Source organism: Cucumis melo, chromosome 3, assembly GCF_025177605.1.
Source record: "Cucumis melo cultivar AY chromosome 3, USDA_Cmelo_AY_1.0, whole genome shotgun sequence".
Classification (NCBI taxonomy): domain Eukaryota; kingdom Viridiplantae; phylum Streptophyta; class Magnoliopsida; order Cucurbitales; family Cucurbitaceae; genus Cucumis; species Cucumis melo.
In genome coordinates, this window is record NC_066859.1 from 30186619 (window position 1) to 30203566 (window position 16948).

At 29.5% G+C, this 16948-nt stretch overlaps 2 protein-coding genes across 6 annotated transcripts; both read right to left on the reverse strand.

Annotated features, from left to right (window-relative positions):
* Positions 1-3146: 3146 nt before the first annotated feature.
* Positions 3147-5525, reverse strand: LOC103487807 (transcription factor RAX3-like). The gene is made up of 3 exons (XM_008446289.3): positions 5194-5525; positions 4973-5102; positions 3147-4137 (listed from the first exon to the last, which is right to left on the reverse strand). The coding sequence occupies exons 1-3, from the start codon at positions 5327-5329 to the stop codon at positions 3387-3389; spliced, it is 1017 nt and encodes a 338-aa protein (XP_008444511.1). The 5' UTR covers positions 5330-5525; the 3' UTR covers positions 3147-3386.
* Positions 5526-11679: 6154 nt separating this feature from the next.
* LOC103487805 (branched-chain-amino-acid aminotransferase 2, chloroplastic) lies at positions 11680-16569 on the reverse strand. Of its 5 annotated transcripts, none has more exons than XM_008446285.3 (10): positions 16045-16569; positions 14307-14383; positions 13955-14126; positions 13456-13632; positions 13209-13340; positions 13025-13123; positions 12741-12857; positions 12451-12546; positions 12201-12313; positions 11680-12028 (listed from the first exon to the last, which is right to left on the reverse strand). In XM_008446285.3, exons 1-10 carry the CDS (start codon positions 16114-16116, stop codon positions 11914-11916), a joined length of 1170 nt encoding a protein of 389 aa, XP_008444507.1. In that variant the 5' UTR covers positions 16117-16569; the 3' UTR covers positions 11680-11913. The 5 variants fall into 5 exon arrangements, with proteins under 5 accessions (XP_008444507.1, XP_050938389.1, XP_050938392.1 ...); XM_051082432.1 differs by having other exon boundaries at positions 12747-12857; positions 16045-16217; XM_051082435.1 differs by lacking the exon at positions 16045-16569 and adding an exon at positions 15237-15257.
* Between the last annotated feature and the right edge of the window lie 379 nt (positions 16570-16948).

Below are 16948 nucleotides of genomic sequence, written 5' to 3' on the forward strand. Positions count from 1 at the left end.
AAGAAAAAAGGGTTGGGGAAGGAAGAAGTCATGGGTTTGGCTGTTGGTTTTGGCATAACCTGCGCAAGAATATTGCCCCAATCAACGGAAACACCATTTTCTTCTTTCTTTATTTCTTCTTTCTTTTCTTTATTATTTCTTTTGGTGTTTTGTTTTTAACATTTTCTTCTCTGCTTCTTTTTCTTTACGGATATTCTCTTCTACCTTTACACTCTCCTCATCAATTACTTCTGCTTATCATAATATTAAAAACATTATCTTCTTTTCTTTAAATTTAATTCTGTTTTCTTTATACATTTAATTAGTTTTCGAATTGGGAGCATATCTGGATTTCCACCACTATTTTTATACCTTAAAATTATGTTTCAACTTTATATACTTTGTTGAATAATCCCTATCCAAGTTATTGATATTATTTAAAGATTTAAAACTTTTTATAAAGTAGTCTACTACGAGAAGAGTAGTATAATAACAATGTTAATGGATGTATAAATGTGAGTATATGATTACCTTGTTGTACTTTATAAAGAGATCGGGGAGGATTAAAATCTTGGGGGAATCTTCAAATCCTATTTACCTCTTTATGATTAAGCTAAATAGGATTGTGACCAACCCTAAAAAGAGATAATGGCTGCTCAATAATGGTGCTAAATCTACAAAACTCACACTACACTTTTCACCATTTTACGTTTACCCCTATCATTATTCTCTCCCTCTATATATATATATATATACACAAACTCTAAATTTCATCTATTTTACCTCTATGTATATATACAAACATTTAAAACCCTACATTCTCTTTAAGGTCATGATGGCATATAATGCAGTCAAGCTTCTCAAACTTTCAACCTAATTTTTAACTACCCCAAAAGAAACCCCCCCTCCCTTTTTTTAAATACTATTGAAAAATATCCATCTCATCTCAAATCATAAAAGCAAACTTTTTTTAAGACAGTAAGACAGCCACTCTCCTTTTCTAGTTTCTTTTAAAATTTAGATAACAGCTTCTAAAAATTTACACAAAAAAATGAAAAATTATCATAAACCCATTACCAAAAGTATGTAATTAGAGACATAATCACAAATGAACAAATGAAAATGGTAGCTGAGATGATCATGAGGAGGTAGCAAATATAAAGTCGTATGAATTATGTGAATGTTTCAGTGAAGAGTCAAATATAGAATGAGGAGGAAATTAAAGAAAAACGAAGAAGAACATTATTTGTTAAAAGGGAGGAGACAAGTGTTAATGAATTATGGTACTTTTAGTCAGACAAATATAAGTACCATTAGCTTAATTAGTGTTTCTTTGACCTTACAAAAAGATGATTTAAATTAGTGATGTTGTTCTCAAATAATAATATACATAAACACATGTGCAGTCTTTAAAATTAGGCGGCTTTACCCTCCAACTCCCATCACCAACCCTCAAACACAAAACCCACTCTTTTTTAAACCTTCCAACTCCCATGCAACAAATTAATTAACCTCTTTTTTGCTTACCTATATATTATTGCTATTTCTCTTATTGAGTTTCTAATTATTCTTCTTTGAAATGGATTTTACATTTTTTTTTCAGAGAGAGAGAGATAAAAAAAAAAAAAAAGCTTTGGGGTTGTTGTTTTCTGAAATTAATATGTACTACTAATCAAATAGATAATTCGTATTGCTAGATTGTTACTTTAATATATTTATACATTTAATTTTAGAATTTATTCAAATTAATTATATTTGTAAGTTGATTCTTCTTCTCTATCTTAAAGAGAGAGAGAGGAAAAGGGTTTAGATTAAATATTGTTTTGGTAATTATTTATGTACTTTTGGATTTTAATTGTTCGCTTTAGTTTTTTTTTAACTAAACTTCGGTTGATTTTTGGATAATTTACTTTCAAATGTGTTAATTTTGACCTTAGTACCATATTGTAACTCTTCTAAAGTTGAAGGACTAAAATAAAGCAAGATTGAAAGTATTGGCTAAAATGAATATTTTGAAATTAAATAGGACAAATGAATTTGAAATTGAAAGTATATATATAAAGACCAAAATAAATATTTTTGAAAATAAAATCTTTAGTATAATATAAGGGGTCTAAAAGGAATAAATTGATTTATAAGAATTAGTTAACTGAAGTTCTAACATATACTATGTTCGATACAGAAAAAACAATATAAATAAATCCTTAATTCCCAACTTTCTCTTGTTTTCCTAAATTAACAATTTTTTTCCATCATATCATCTTCTTGCATATTTATGATTAAGTGAAACTTGAGTAATTATTTAGTTCGTTTAAATGAGTGTTTCTACCAACAAATAATTAGTAGTTGTAATCTAAACAAAATTGACTTCTTTTTCACTACAACGTTTGCAAAACAAATTAGTGACACAAAGTTAAATTTGTTTGAATATCAAGCATGCTCGTCTTCTTGGATGCCACTATGAGATCCTAAAACCATTTATAAATTTTAGGGTTTCATTTTTTTTTCCCCTACAAATTATATTTATAAAAAGAACACTTTAGGGTACTCAATCATGTTGACTTAACTCTACAAAATGGCTTGAATTCAAATCTTTTTTAGTCCCAAACTTGATTACCCAACCTATAAATTATTATTATAAACTAACCCCAATATCCAATTTTCTTACGCTTTCCCATTTGTCAAAACAGAAAACCATATAAGAACAAGTTTAATTTCAACACACACATATATACAATTAAAAAAAGAAAAGAAAAGTTAGGGCATTTATGTTTGCTAAAGTCTAAAGCAACAAAAATTAGGTAATGCTCTAATTTCGAGAGATTTCATGGAGGAAGAAAAAAGCTTGAGGTCAAATTTCAGATCCCAATGAAGTTGTAGCTGTAATCCTTTATCAAATTATTCACACATGAGGTCAGGAACCAACCCTACTTTTTCAAACACTTTTCAATTCAACAGAAAAAATTAACACTCAGAAAGGGAAAAACTAGGGAATCATAATATATTCTGAGTATGTATAATAATTATTAATAGCAACACTCATAATTTTCTTCTTTTTCTCCAGATCTTTACAAAATCTCAGATAATGACAACAATAATATCAAAATTCAAAAATCTTGATGAAAAAATGAATGCTAAAAGTCTATTGGTGAAAATACTCACCGGAATTAAATCAAAACACAAGATATACTTATATATAGTAATAATTAATCAGTTTTTCCAACCAACAAGAAGATTAAAAAAAAAAAGAAACCAACAAACATAACAATATTCATGTTTCCCCCCCTAAAGTTATTGTCTACATCAAAGGAAAATATCCAAACCCCAGCCTCCAAGTTCACTCGATCTATTACTAAAGAGAGTCTATTTTTATTTAACTTTACATCATGCCCTAGCTTCCACCATGATCATAGTGCATTGTTATCCAATATCCTCAAATCATCAAACTTAGCTCCATATTCTTGAGTTGTAGTAGTAGTGGTAGTTGACAAATCTTGCAGCAATATTTCTTCATAATTTGGAAGGCAAGAAGAAATTTGAAGATCATTGTTGTTGCCACTCATTATGTGATGATCTCCATATAGAAACTCAAGTCCACACAAAACCCTCCTTGGATCTTCATAATTGGCCATGTTATTATAATTCTCAATCTCCACCATTTGGCTGTTGCTGCTGCTACTCTGCCCTTGCATAATTGGGATATAGTTTCCATATTCATTTCCATTTTCATTATTATTGTTGTTGCTACTATACAAATTACTTTCTTGATCCATGAATTGAACTCCAAATTTGCTCAAATCATTTTCAATTGGCTTCCCAAAGGGAGTCAAGTTGTTGTTGAAGTGAGGAGCCAATGGGAGGTGCTGCTGTTGAGGCCAATAAGGAAGAATATTGTTGTTATGAGAATGGTTTAATGAAAATATGGAACTATTATTCTCACCCATATGAGCTATTGTTGTTGTTATTGTTGTGTTGTTATTCTCTGATGATCTCTTTATTTGTTGCATTTGCTTTACCCCATTTCCTCTACGAGTTATTGCTTGTTGTTGATGATCTTTTCTTTGCTTCCCGAATAGCTTCTTCTTCAACCTCGTGTTCCAATAATTCTTTATATCATTATCTGTTCTTCCTGGTAGTTGCGCTGCAATGATAGACCACCTATATTCCATACATGCAAAATACACTCTTTATATATATATGCCTAAAACCCTCCTTTGTTTAAAGAAATATACGATACTATTCAATTATGTGAATAAAAAAAAAATTAAAAGAGGATACTACAAAATGATTAAAAGAAACAGATAAGTTAAAAGCAATAGCGGAAGAGTTGTAGTTTGAGAAAATGATATTGTCTGACAATACAAAAAGAAGAATAATATATCAAAGGGAATCGGAAGAGATGCATAACCCTGACCAGATTATATTTCTAATTATAATATTATATTACTATTATCGATATTAATTTAGAGGAAATGAAAGTACTTAGCTCAAAACCATTTTATTTTAGGTTTTTAATTTTTTAAAATTAAATCTATAAATACTCAATTTGGTAGACACCTCTAAATCTTTTACCTTTTCTATCTACTTTTACCACTGTTTTTTGAACCAAGCCAAAATATAAAAACTATAATAACACTTTTTTAAAAATGGTTTTCATTTTAGAATTTGGTTTAAGAATAAAACTTTTGTTTAAGTGAGAAGAAATCTTTGTAAAAAAAATAAGAAAAAATAGTTTTAATTAACTTTCAAAAATCAAAAACATAAAAGGAAATGGGTTAAAAAAACACAACCTATAGTGTTTGTGATACTGTCTTAAATTACCCTCAAACACAAAAAAGATAGATCAATCATTTAATTGATATATTTAGCTAGATTCCATTCCCTTTTTGAAACCGAAACCCTAATATTAAGCCTGTGAAATGATTTGGGGTTTTTTTAACAGAAAAATTTAAATGGATTAGGGAAGAAGAAGAAGAAAAAAAAAAAGAATTACCTGCTTCCAATACTAACATAAAGACTACAAATGATTCTGTCTTCTTCCTCGGAGAAACCTCCATGCTTAATATTTGGACGAAGATAATTCAACCATCTCAACCTACAGCTTTTCCCACATCTCTTAAGTCCTAAAATTAAAAATAATTTTAATTAAACCCCAATTAACTTTATACAACAGAAAATCTACAACCCAAAAAAGTAAAAAGGAAGAACTTTTACCAATTTTTTGAGGCAAAGCAATCCAATTACCACCAGTTCCATGTTTTTCAATATAAGACTTGAGTTTCGCATCTTCTTCAGGAGACCATGGCCCTTTCTTAACATTAGCTTTGTCACAGCAAGGAGCTCTTCCCATTCTTCTCCCCTTTTCCTCCTAATTCAAAAAACTATGAACTATAAGAAAGAGAGAGATAGAGAAAGAAAAATTTAAAAAAAAAATGGAGAAACATGGATGCTGAAAAAGCCAATCTGACTAAATATAAAAAGAAATTTAAAAAAAAAAAGAAAAGAAAAGAAAAAGGTGTGGCATAATGCAATTGAAAATTAAATGAAGGATGACAGAATAAGCAAAACAAGGATGTTTTCTTCTTGTCCTTTTATTACTATACCATAATAATTACTGTATACACACACATGTACACACATCACACTGCATTATTTGTTTATTTTTTTTTCTGTAAAAAGATTAAAGAAAAAAGAGGGTTTCCTTTTTATTATTTTATTTCTAATAATTATTATAATAATATATATATACGTATTGGGAATTGGGACATGCAGTTTGAAACAACATTCTACGAAGTCTATATGGAAAAGTAGAATCCCACATGTAATAATAATACCTCAATTTGACCAAAAATAAAACTGTCTAATCGAAATGTCATTCAAGTTTTTCTTTTCTCTTTTACAATTATTTCTAAGTATTTCACTAAATATAATGTTTTCTCTGTTTTTTCTTTCTGCCGTATATATTTAATTTGTCTGGATCTCTTTTATATGGTTGGTGGAAATGATAGACTATTACTCAAGATAAATATCAATGGTTGAATTAAAACTTTCTTTTTGCTTCTTTTTTACCATAATTTCATTTTTTTCTAATTTATTTTTCTTTTCTACAATATCAATTGTATTAAACTTCTTAAAGTTCAAAAAAGTATTTTTTTTTTGAAAAAGAAGTAAAATCTAATTTCAAAATCTAATTGGGTAAGATATATGACAATTGATTTTGTAATGAAACTCTATGTATATCTAATAACCTTAAATCTTATTATTCTAGTTATATATATGTAATTGGGTACACCAACTTGAAACAAAATAATATACGATATAGATCTCGAAACAAATTATCTATATGTACACATATGGATATATATATATATATATATATGATATTTTTTACTGTTCCATCTCTCTTCTTGTTGTTAGTTGGAGTATGATTTACTTTAAGTGACTTATATATCCACTAACTAAATTGTACAAGGATTGGTTTATTTAATCTACTTTTTGATCCTAAACACATGGATTTACATTTCAGATTCTTTATCCAGAAGGCAACATTGTAAAAGGAGACATTAATCTGTAATTATAAACTAATATTAATTTTGAATTAATTGTAATTATATTCGATCATAAGGAAATTAAAATAAATCCATGTGTTGGAAAAAGACACATGTGATGTCTACTAACATAATTTAATTTAGATGGAAAAATAATGAAAAGGGGGTTTGTGTATTAAGACATTCTATATAATTGAAAGGGAAAGTATTTTCTTTTTCTTACTTTCTTCTTTATGAGCTTTAATGAAGAAAGAGAAACTTCTCTCATAACTTCTTCAAGAGCAGAAGTAATTAACAGGAAACCCTAAAATGAAAATGATAGTAATAATTACAATAAAATTTTTATTTATAGGAAGAAAGAAATAAAGTCAAACATATATATATTTAGTGATGGTAACATCTAAAGGGGAGAAAAGGGGTATCTAGCTAAGTAATAGCTGTATAGGGTTCTAGAAGGGATTGAATTGAAATTAAGTAAATAAATTAGTCACACACTAAGACTGTCCACTAACTCATATCTTGAAATTGTGTGGAAAATTTTTGTTGCTTCTTTTTCCATCTTGGTAGGTCACCAAAATGACCAAAATCAGATATTATACAAACACCTTTCAATTAACTAATCCCTAAACCTTTCTTTAATCCAACATTCATTAATCTAATCTATCTTACTTTCATTATTTTAATACACTAAAATCAAGTAATTATTTTGTTTTTTTCTTAAGTATTGTTTTATTTTGATTTTTTTTTTCCTTTGTGGCGCTATTAAACACTAATAAAAATGAGTGGGAATAAGTAAAAAAGAAAAATTATTACATCAAAATTAAAGAATGTGAAAAAGAAAAATTGTTTATCAAAAAATGCACCAAATCATCCAAATTATTATATTCACCATCTTAATAGAATAACATTGCCAAAAAAGAAAAATAGAAGAAGCATAAAGCATATACAAAATAGAGTATCTTGTAAAAAACCACTACCATGTATTTGATTTTTTTGTATTTTCCCCTAAGATGTATCTTTGATTATATAGATCTCTACGTGGAATTAACAATAATAAACGAAAATTTTTCTTTAAAATTAACTAGTAAATTAAAAAAGAAGAAGAAGAAGACGACGACAATAAACCTATTTAATTAATCTAATTATATCTTTTAACAAAAACAGAAAATTAATGATGTACATATTAAGACGTACATCTGCATGTTAATTAACATAAAATTCCTTTTGTTTCCAATCATTTGTGGAATCTATATGGTAATATCTCTGTATAACGTCCTTAATGTTTGTGTCTAAAACATAATTAATGTTATTGGAAAATTACAAAACTTTATAATTAAAGTCTTCGACAAGAGCCAAGCCGTTAATACAATATGTGCATGCTTAAATTGGTAGATTAATGAAGCTTATCATAATTAAATTAATTAATTGAGCTTCTCCCTCTCTCAAGGAATTAATCTCCAAACCCACAACCCACTCCTACATTATATATATATATATATATATATATATATATATATATATATATATATATATATATATATATATATATATATATATATCTAATTGTGTACTTACAATTATGTCTAACGCTTATACTTAACTTTAATACATAAACTGTTTTTTTTTTTTTTAAAAAAAAAAAGGAAAGTGTTAAATATTATTATTTTAATTTGTAATGTATATTTCAATGTGTGTTTTCAAACATAGTGTTAGTGTGTGATCCAACTTTTAAATTGAAGACAGTTATTGGATAAATAAATGAGACAATTTGACTCATTATTGGCAGCTTCAAAGTGGGTTTGACTTGGTTGCCTTTTTTTTATCTTTTTTAATCTTTTTTTCCCAATTAACCCTATAAATGGTCATAGAATGTTGCTTTTTTGAATTATATATGCGTTGAAGAGTGATTATTGAATTGATTATCAATCACTCCCTATATTGCTATTAAATTGAAAAAGAAAAAGAAAAGATAAGGTTATTGAAATTCCTAAAAAGTAGACAGCCCGGAGAGGTTCAAACCAAACCCCCAGAGAGGTAAAAAGCTGGAGAAAAAAAAATGGATATATAATAATAATCCGCAATTATTTGGAAAGTGAATGCACAAAAACAGTTTATTCGTTTTAGAAAACAATAAATAATAAAATAGAAAACAGCCAACACACCACAACGTTAACTCCTTAACGTCTCTCTCTCTCTCTTTTGAAAAGTAAAACTTTGATTCACAAATTCTACTCTTATCCACACATCCGCTCTTAATCTGTACGTTGATAATTAAACCCAAATTAGTTGGTGTACTTTGGGATAATTTTTACAGTCTTGTGAGAGTACCATTATTCATAATTACTTGCACAATAATCACTCTCTCAATGGCAGCTGATCTCTTCTTGTTTCATATCTCAATCACACCATTGGTTGGTCTCTTTGGAACAAAAGAAACAACCGATTTTCAAGAAACATTATCATACCGGTCAAAGCTATTTACAAACTACAACTACTCATCCTCAATCTACTGTTCTTTAACTTATCTATTCTTCATTGCAATCCATTGACGTATGTTTTTCGTATCAGTTTTCTAAAATATTGACAGATGTCCATATCCAAGAGTTATTGCACTAACAAAAATCATATAAACATAATAATAATGTGAAAGGGGAGAAGTTTTATTCAAAAAACAAAAAAAAAAAAGATCAAAATCAAGCTAACTCAAATGAAGGGATCATGTGTTGTTACTTTGATTTATTGGCTAAGAAAGTTGGAGCTAGTTTAGTTCAAAATCAGGCAGCTCGTATAATTGAGATCTAAAGTGTAATTATGAAGTTAAAAGGTGCTAATATAAGTAGGTTAAATTATGTGCCAAATAATTTATTCTCAATTGGCATTTCTAGTTTTCACAATAAAAATTAAGTAAGTAGGTCAAACAACTAATGCCCTAATTAAACTCTAAAATTAAAAACAAATAAATGAAAAAGTAGTTTTCAAGAAACAGGACCTTCCTCCCTCATATTTGTCGTGGATTGAAAAATGTGGGGATTTTCTTATAAGGTAAAACAAACAAGTTGAAATCCCTATTAAAGAAATGATGGGGATGTGATTCATTATATTATTATAATTTCTTCTTTAGTCCAATTTGGATTTATTTACACACTTCCATAACTGTTTCTGAATTTGTAAATCAAATTTTCCCATGGAGTTTTTGGACATTATTCAACTCTATGATCTTTTAAACGAAGGTATTTATTTCATGTAGTTCCCTAATATAAAAAAAAAACAGAGAGAGAGAGAGAGAGAGAGAGAGAGAGAGAGAGAGGAGTTTAATTGATTGGTTCTTCATAATGGAGATTGAGGCCATTGTCAATAGAAGGAGACACTTCAATTTAATTAAAACTAAATTACGCACCTCATACTCAAAAGGACCAAAATCAAAAGAAAATCAATTGTGGAAAAAGTTGGAAATGGGTTCATGCAATGAACTGTATCTTCAGGTCTATATTTCCCCACGTCTTCAATTTTAGTCAATTTTACATGTAATAATTAACAAACATAGGAATTTTAGGTTTGAATTTTTAATGATTATTTAACCACTTAAGTATGCTATATCAAAACATTAATCTTAAACTTTTGATAAATGTTGTGTTTATGGGGTTTTATGAACTTGTTCTTCAAAAGAAAATAACTGTCGTGTATACATATTATGTATTAGAAAAATTACTACATATTTAGCCTTTTCATGTATCTTAGGTTTGTCGTTTTAAGTATACAATTTAGATTCATTTAGTCAAAATAGATTTAGTGAGTATAATTAAAATACTTTTATGATTTGAATGTATCTATAATTTTAATTCATAATTTAAAAATCTAGATCAGTTAGGTAAATCAAAGATAGATAAAAGAAATTAATTTAATATATTGTTTTAGGTCATACACTTACGGATGATAGAATTTTGGACGACAAATTATCTCATGTACTATACGAATTATGTGTTAATAATTGACTATATTGTTTATATCTAATAGATAACTATAATTATCGTACCACAAATTGCTAGTTCAACGTACTTTTAAAAATGAGGTGAAATCGATCACTATTGAAATAACATTTATGTAATCAAAATTATGAAAAATTTTATCTTCGTTCCTAATTAATTTGACGGATCATCAAAACAATATATTTACATTGTCGCATCGAGAAAGAAAGTTGTTATTTTAAAGTTCAGAACAATAGCACGGCCATGGAAAGAAAGTGCATTAAATGTTAGGGTGACTTTCTTGAATTTTGGAGGTATGATGTTGCATTCTTTTCCCTTTTGAGCTTCCAAAATTTTAACATATGGTTGTCCATGTCGGTTTTTATTTATACTATATATACCCTTTTTAATATAAAGTCAATTATCTAGGCACTTTTTTTTATACCATTCTCCCATCACTTTTAAATTTTTTATTTTTACTAAATTCAATATAAGTATGAATTTATTTATTCTCTCATTCTCTATGTAAGTCAATAAAAAATATAAGTGAATAAAAGTTTAACTCAACTAAGATTAGTATATATAAAAAAAACTAAGGAGTTTTCTTTTTTTCGAATCCCTTCATCTCTATTTATACTAAAAAAAATTTCCTTCTCCATATTTGAAATGTTTAATACGAGAACTAACACGTGATCCTATTTTATTTGATTAAAAAAATAAATTAAATTGTATCTTTATTGGTGCAAGTGATTCTTGTTGGTCTTGACGACTCGTAGAATAAGAATTTATAAGTTATAATATTGATGTTTGCGCCAAATATGAGGTAATTCCTTGAACTTAACTATCTTTTAACACTATGGTATATCTACACTACAATGAATTTGTCTATCTTCCAACATTAGGGAGTTTGGAGATAGTATTAGGTTCTATAGTATTCCAAAAAATAAAGTTGATTATATATTGGTTTTTCTTAAAAACAAAGGATTAAAGAAAAGAACAGAGGTCTCAATCTGGAATCGAATAAAGTCCATAGCTTGAAGCCTTGGTCCTTTGCTGACACAATAACTCGCCCACCTTATAGTTAATGAAAAAGTAGTCCATTCACAATTATTAAAGTTCACCAAATTCAATAGCTTGTCTCCATTTTTTGGCCTACAAATTAGTATTTTTCCAATCAACACTAATCATTTCAAACATTTTATCACAATTTATATATCAAAATATTTTATTTACTTTCATACGAATCTCCAGCTCTTGATCCTCATTACTTGTATTGGACTTAAAGGCTTGCTGCTTAATTATAGCTACGGAACTTATGAAAAGTAAAACAAATAACAAACTTTGAGACATTTTACTGATAAACCCGACACAGAGAACGGACTTGCAATTTACTGTTCATGTCGGTGGGACAGATGAAAAACTCAAGAGATCTCAACAGTCCACCCCATCTTATCCTCAATGGTTCCAGTTTGAATCCCAACAAGAGTTGAATATAATTCTTGGCATGTTGTGTCAGCACCTGTTTGGTATTCGATCCTGCAGATAAGATCAAATCAGTTAACATCGTCAAGGAACTAGACAAAGTCATACCGACGATGTAGTAATTCGGTTGTCAAACCGTTTTCGAGCTTCATCTTCTTTGCTTGTGAGTTGAAAATATAGGTGGTTTACATTTCGAGCTATGACAGGGTATGAGGAGTTGGATTACCTTCTATCCATACATGTGATGCTGCCAACTGGGGCCACACCAACAGCAGTTCCAGTGCAGAAAACTTCATGAGCGTCGAACAGTTCTTCCATGTTAATGGCCCGTTCCTCGACCTGGATAAGATTGAGGTTGCCATTATGATAACAAGAAGCATAAGTATACATGGCAGTTGGAAAACCCAAAAAATTGAAAATTTTTAGAAAATCAAAACCCTGGCTGCTAGATTCTTGATTAGGGATGAGATAACCACCTCGTAACCTCGATCACGGGCAATTTCAATGATGCTTTTCCGGGTTACTCCTGGAAGAATTGTTCCATTTGTAGCAGGAGTTGAAATAACATTGCCCTATAGAAATGAGACATAATAACATTGGTTCCAAGTAGAACAAACAACAGAACTTTCAAATCCAAAAGAATGAAAATTTGTAGTTCTACAAACCGATGACCAAATACCATCATCAGATCTTCATTTATGATAACTTAATTTCACTTTCATGTCAGTATAACTCTACGCTGTCAATTTAACCCTTATAAAGATACCTTTACAAGGAAAATATTGCAAGAAGAAACTTCTTCCAAATCTCTCTTATTCACTGAATCAAGGTATAACACGTCAGAAAACCCTCGGCTTTTTGCTCGGGTGATAGCTTTTAAGACCTACAACGGAAAAAAAAAACATCAGAAAATATGTGATTGATGTAACTTTCTCCAAATGCCAAATATATCTACCACTGAATCAAAAGATTCAAAACTGAGCTCTTGGATTAGCAACAAGTTTATTCATTAGTTTTCACAAAGAAAAAGAAGAATTGGCTTACACTTACCGGAGCATAATTTGAAATGGTTTTCACACCTCCAGTTCCACCACGAGATGCACGAACGAATTCATTCTCAACGTATAGGTTCAAGGGTGCTGAACCTTCCTGTTTAGAAAACAAACCAGGAGCTATAGATGAATCATGTGTTGTTGAAGTGAAGTGAAATTAGCTCCATTGAAAGAGTGCCCACCTTAAAATAGTTGCGAACAGGGGAAGCATAAATTAGAAAAGTATACTCGGGCGCAGGAGCCAAGCCAAGAACAGGACCAGTTCCAATGAGCAAAGGCCTTATGTAAAGTGATCCTTTCCCCAGCGGAGGGACCTGCAAGTACAATCAATCATGAGAATGAAAAACCAACCAAGATCAATAGTTACTTCTCATTGACATGAAAGTACTGAGACAGGTATATCAAATAGGTAAAGAGATAGAGGACTACCCAACGCCTATTCGCAATGGTAATTTGCTTCACAGCATCGACAAACTGTTCGATGGAGGGTGAGGGCATACACATCCGTTCAGCACCGGTCATCATACGAAGAGCATTTTGGTCTGGACGAAATAGACGAAAGCCTCCGTCTCTTTTCCTATAAGCTTTTAGGCCTTCAAACAATCCCTATTCATTTCAACACCACACTCTAAACTCTGTCAAGCTTTTCACAATCAGTTAGCTAACACTAACTATTTCTCGAATAATTTTGAAAACAGATACTTTTGCTCAAGATCCCCCACTCCTCTCGACATAAAATGTTCAAGGGAAGAGAGAACAGAATTCACATTTCATCATCAAAAACAAAATTTTCGAATCCTAATGTCAAAGAACAACAACCAACCACCTAGTGAAAAGAAACTACATAAATTCTGCTGTAAATGGAAATGGTACCAAAATCATAAGTTAGTGATTGAATCTTGATTCCCAAACTGAAACTAGAAGGTACCTGTCCATAATTTAGAACCCCAGCAGAAGGGCTTAACTCAATGTTCCCATAACGGCTCATTTGACCTCGTTCAAATTTCCCATCTTTAGAGCATTTCATGATATACATATAATCTGTCGGCATTAGCCCAAATCCAAGACTATCCCAGTCAAAATCACAGCTCTCATCATCACTGAAATTAAACCAAACCCAAAACAGAGACACCGAATCTCAGCATTTCAACTTCAATCACGAGCATCTATTAATGAGTTTAAAATAAAAACACGTAATCTCTAATCTTTGAGCACTACTATCTAATGAAAAGATGGGTCATTGATAATCTTACTAAAATGGGTGTGAGAATTTGAAGTACCTGAGAGGTGATGATTGGCAAGGCTCCGGCATCGAAGATACTGCCCTAAACCCATCGCGATGACAACCTCCTCCAAGCTGCAATTTTCAAAACTATTCAGTAATTCCTAATGGATTAAAGTTAAAAATATCCAATCACAGCTTTCGTTTTCATTCTACAATCTTGAGGATAAAAGAAAAAACAAAGATGATAAACCCATATGGAAAAATACAAACTTTGGGCGTCCAAAATTCCAGAATAACCGAAAGAAATCAATATAAAAATGAAAAATGGCAAAAAGAACAATAATAATAAAAGGACAAAAGAAAAGTGTACACGGCACAACATTCGACGGTTTCCGAGCGTCCAACCCCTAAACGCTTTCTTGTCTTCGGGACTGTCCTCCAAATGGCCAATTATCGTTGAAAAGTTTTTCCCCTTTTTTCATTGGGTTGATTTTCATAAAGTTTGAAGTATATGATTCAAAGAATATGCTTTTCTTTTTATTTATTGAAAATTGACAATGAGATTAAATACAACTAGCTAGTGAGTTCCAAGTACTTTGTTTCATCGTTATCCAAATTTTATTATTGAAATTTGAAGAAGAAGAAGAAGAAGAAGAAGAAGAAGAGCACAAGTTTCCCATGCAAGAAAAGAATGTGGGTTCCATTCAATATTGTTTTTTCTATTTTTCATGGATGAAGCGTTCACACGTGACAAACGATTTGGTAATAATCCAAAATATTGGTGAACATTAAAGTTCACTTTTTTATCATCCCTCAAAATATATATTTATATAATTTAGATTTCTATGTCTTCAACTAATTAAAGGAATTTAGTCAAATCTTATCTTTATCAAAAATTGAGATTTAAGTAAAAGTTATATAAAATAAAACTCATCCTCATAAGAATTAAACAAATAAATAAATATATTTTAATATTTCTTCATACCAATCCTCATGTTTTCCATTTTCTTTTTCTTTATAATGATCTGTACATGACTCATGACTTCATCCTCAAACAGTTAAAGAAAAGAGAGAAGGCTATAATAATATAAAAGTAAATATTCGAACATATATACTTTTTAAGATAAAGATTATAAAAATAAGGAATTTAAAGTGCAATCCCTATCATGTTGATACTCCCTTAAATCTAATTACGTATTATAATATAAACTTAAATTTCATCCGACGTATATTATATGTACATGAGATGACAAAAGGTTCTGATTTAAATCTTACCTCTCAATTTGTATTTAAAAAAGGAACGACATTATTCTTAAATTCATAATCACTAAACTTTTGCTAAAATTAGCTTCTCTTTTGTTTAACGACAAATCAAAGTTCAAAATCATGACGATTACCCAACTTCTTTCCAAATTAGAATTCCTATTTACAAAGAAAAAAAAATTCTGTTTTTCTTAACAAGAGAAAACAAAATCGAACGCATGACTAAAGAAAGAAGTAACTTTACAAAAAGAATAAAGAAACCACACATGCATTATATGATCAAGATCATGAAGAATGTTTAAACTGATCTCTTTCAAATTCCCAAATGAATGGTTCATTTTGATCCAAAAATCAGAGAGAAGAATAATACCAGTTACCACCAAATCATACATGCAAAAAAGGAAAGAGAGAGAGAGAGAGAGAGAGAGAGAGAGAGAGAGAGAGAGAGAAGAACAAAATATGAAAGAAATTCACCCAGATGAAAATATCTATATAAAAAAAGGGTAAAAGGCAAATTGATTTTATCAAACCTTTGAAGAAGAAGAAGATGATGATGAAGAAACAAGGCGAAAAGAGGAGGAGAAGAATCTTCTGAGAATCATGTTGTGGCTGATTAATATTGATCTCTTTGTATTGCCAATTTTATTAGCAAAAAATGTGAAGAGAAAGTGATTTGTTGTGTTGGGAGAAATATATCTATATATCAATCTATCTCTCTATATATATATATTGGAGAGAAAGATAAGGAGGAGTTTTGTTATTATTAAAAAATCCAGCTTGTAAAATTTGTAACAACCAACATTGGATTATGGGTCACAATTCCATGTCAGCTACACATAAACGTAGGCATCCAAAATTCCACCTTTCCATTTCCCTAAACCTAACCAAACTCATCTATCTTCAAAAATCTTTTTCCTTATACTATCATAACCATTACAAAATATCTTTTTTTAATGAACAAACAAAAACACTATAAAAGTTTATCATTCGAGTAAAAAAAAAAAAGAAAAGACAAAAGCACTTTATTCAAGTTTAAAAAGTTTGTTCTAATTTTTATTCTTAACTAAGTCAATCTTATCAATAAAATTTTTAATTTAATTTAATTTATTATAGTTAGAAGGTATGACTTAAATTTTAGTTCATGGTTTATTTAATATGTAACGTTGCTTGTTATAGTATTATGTTAGAACGTTTTAGTTGCGTTTCATTAAAAATAAATATTTTAATGGGTAAGTTTTGAAGCATTTTCTTGCTACAAAATGTTACCATATATGTGTTCTATACATTTGGGAAATAGAATCTTTTCGATTTTCTTTCCTAATCTATAGTTTCTTTACTTGTAATCTCTCTTCTCTATGTTTACACACTTGCATCATTTCGCTTTCTAAACACAACTAATTTTTCAATTAATATACATAAAATTACATAACCTTT

Bases quoted from the DNA above. Each gene is read 5' to 3' on its own strand.
- LOC103487807 (XM_008446289.3), bottom strand. From the start codon at position 5,329: ATGGGAAGAGCTCCTTGCTGTGACAAAGCTAATGTTAAGAAAGGGCCA. The intron at 5,103-5,193 runs GTAAAAGTTCTT...TTTTAATTTTAG, and splicing joins TGCTTTGCCTCAAAAAATTG to GACTTAAGAGATGTGGGAAA. The intron at 4,138-4,972 runs GTAATTCTTTTT...TATGGAATATAG, and splicing joins TATGTTAGTATTGGAAGCAG to GTGGTCTATCATTGCAGCGC.
- LOC103487805 (XM_008446285.3), bottom strand. From the start codon at position 16,116: ATGATTCTCAGAAGATTCTTCTCCTCCTCTTTTCGCCTTGTTTCTTCA. The intron at 14,127-14,306 runs GTACTTCAAATT...GTTTAATTTCAG, and splicing joins TGCCAATCATCACCTCTCAG to TGATGATGAGAGCTGTGATT. The intron at 13,124-13,208 runs GTGGGCACTCTT...TTTTCTAAACAG, and splicing joins CTGTTCGCAACTATTTTAAG to GAAGGTTCAGCACCCTTGAA.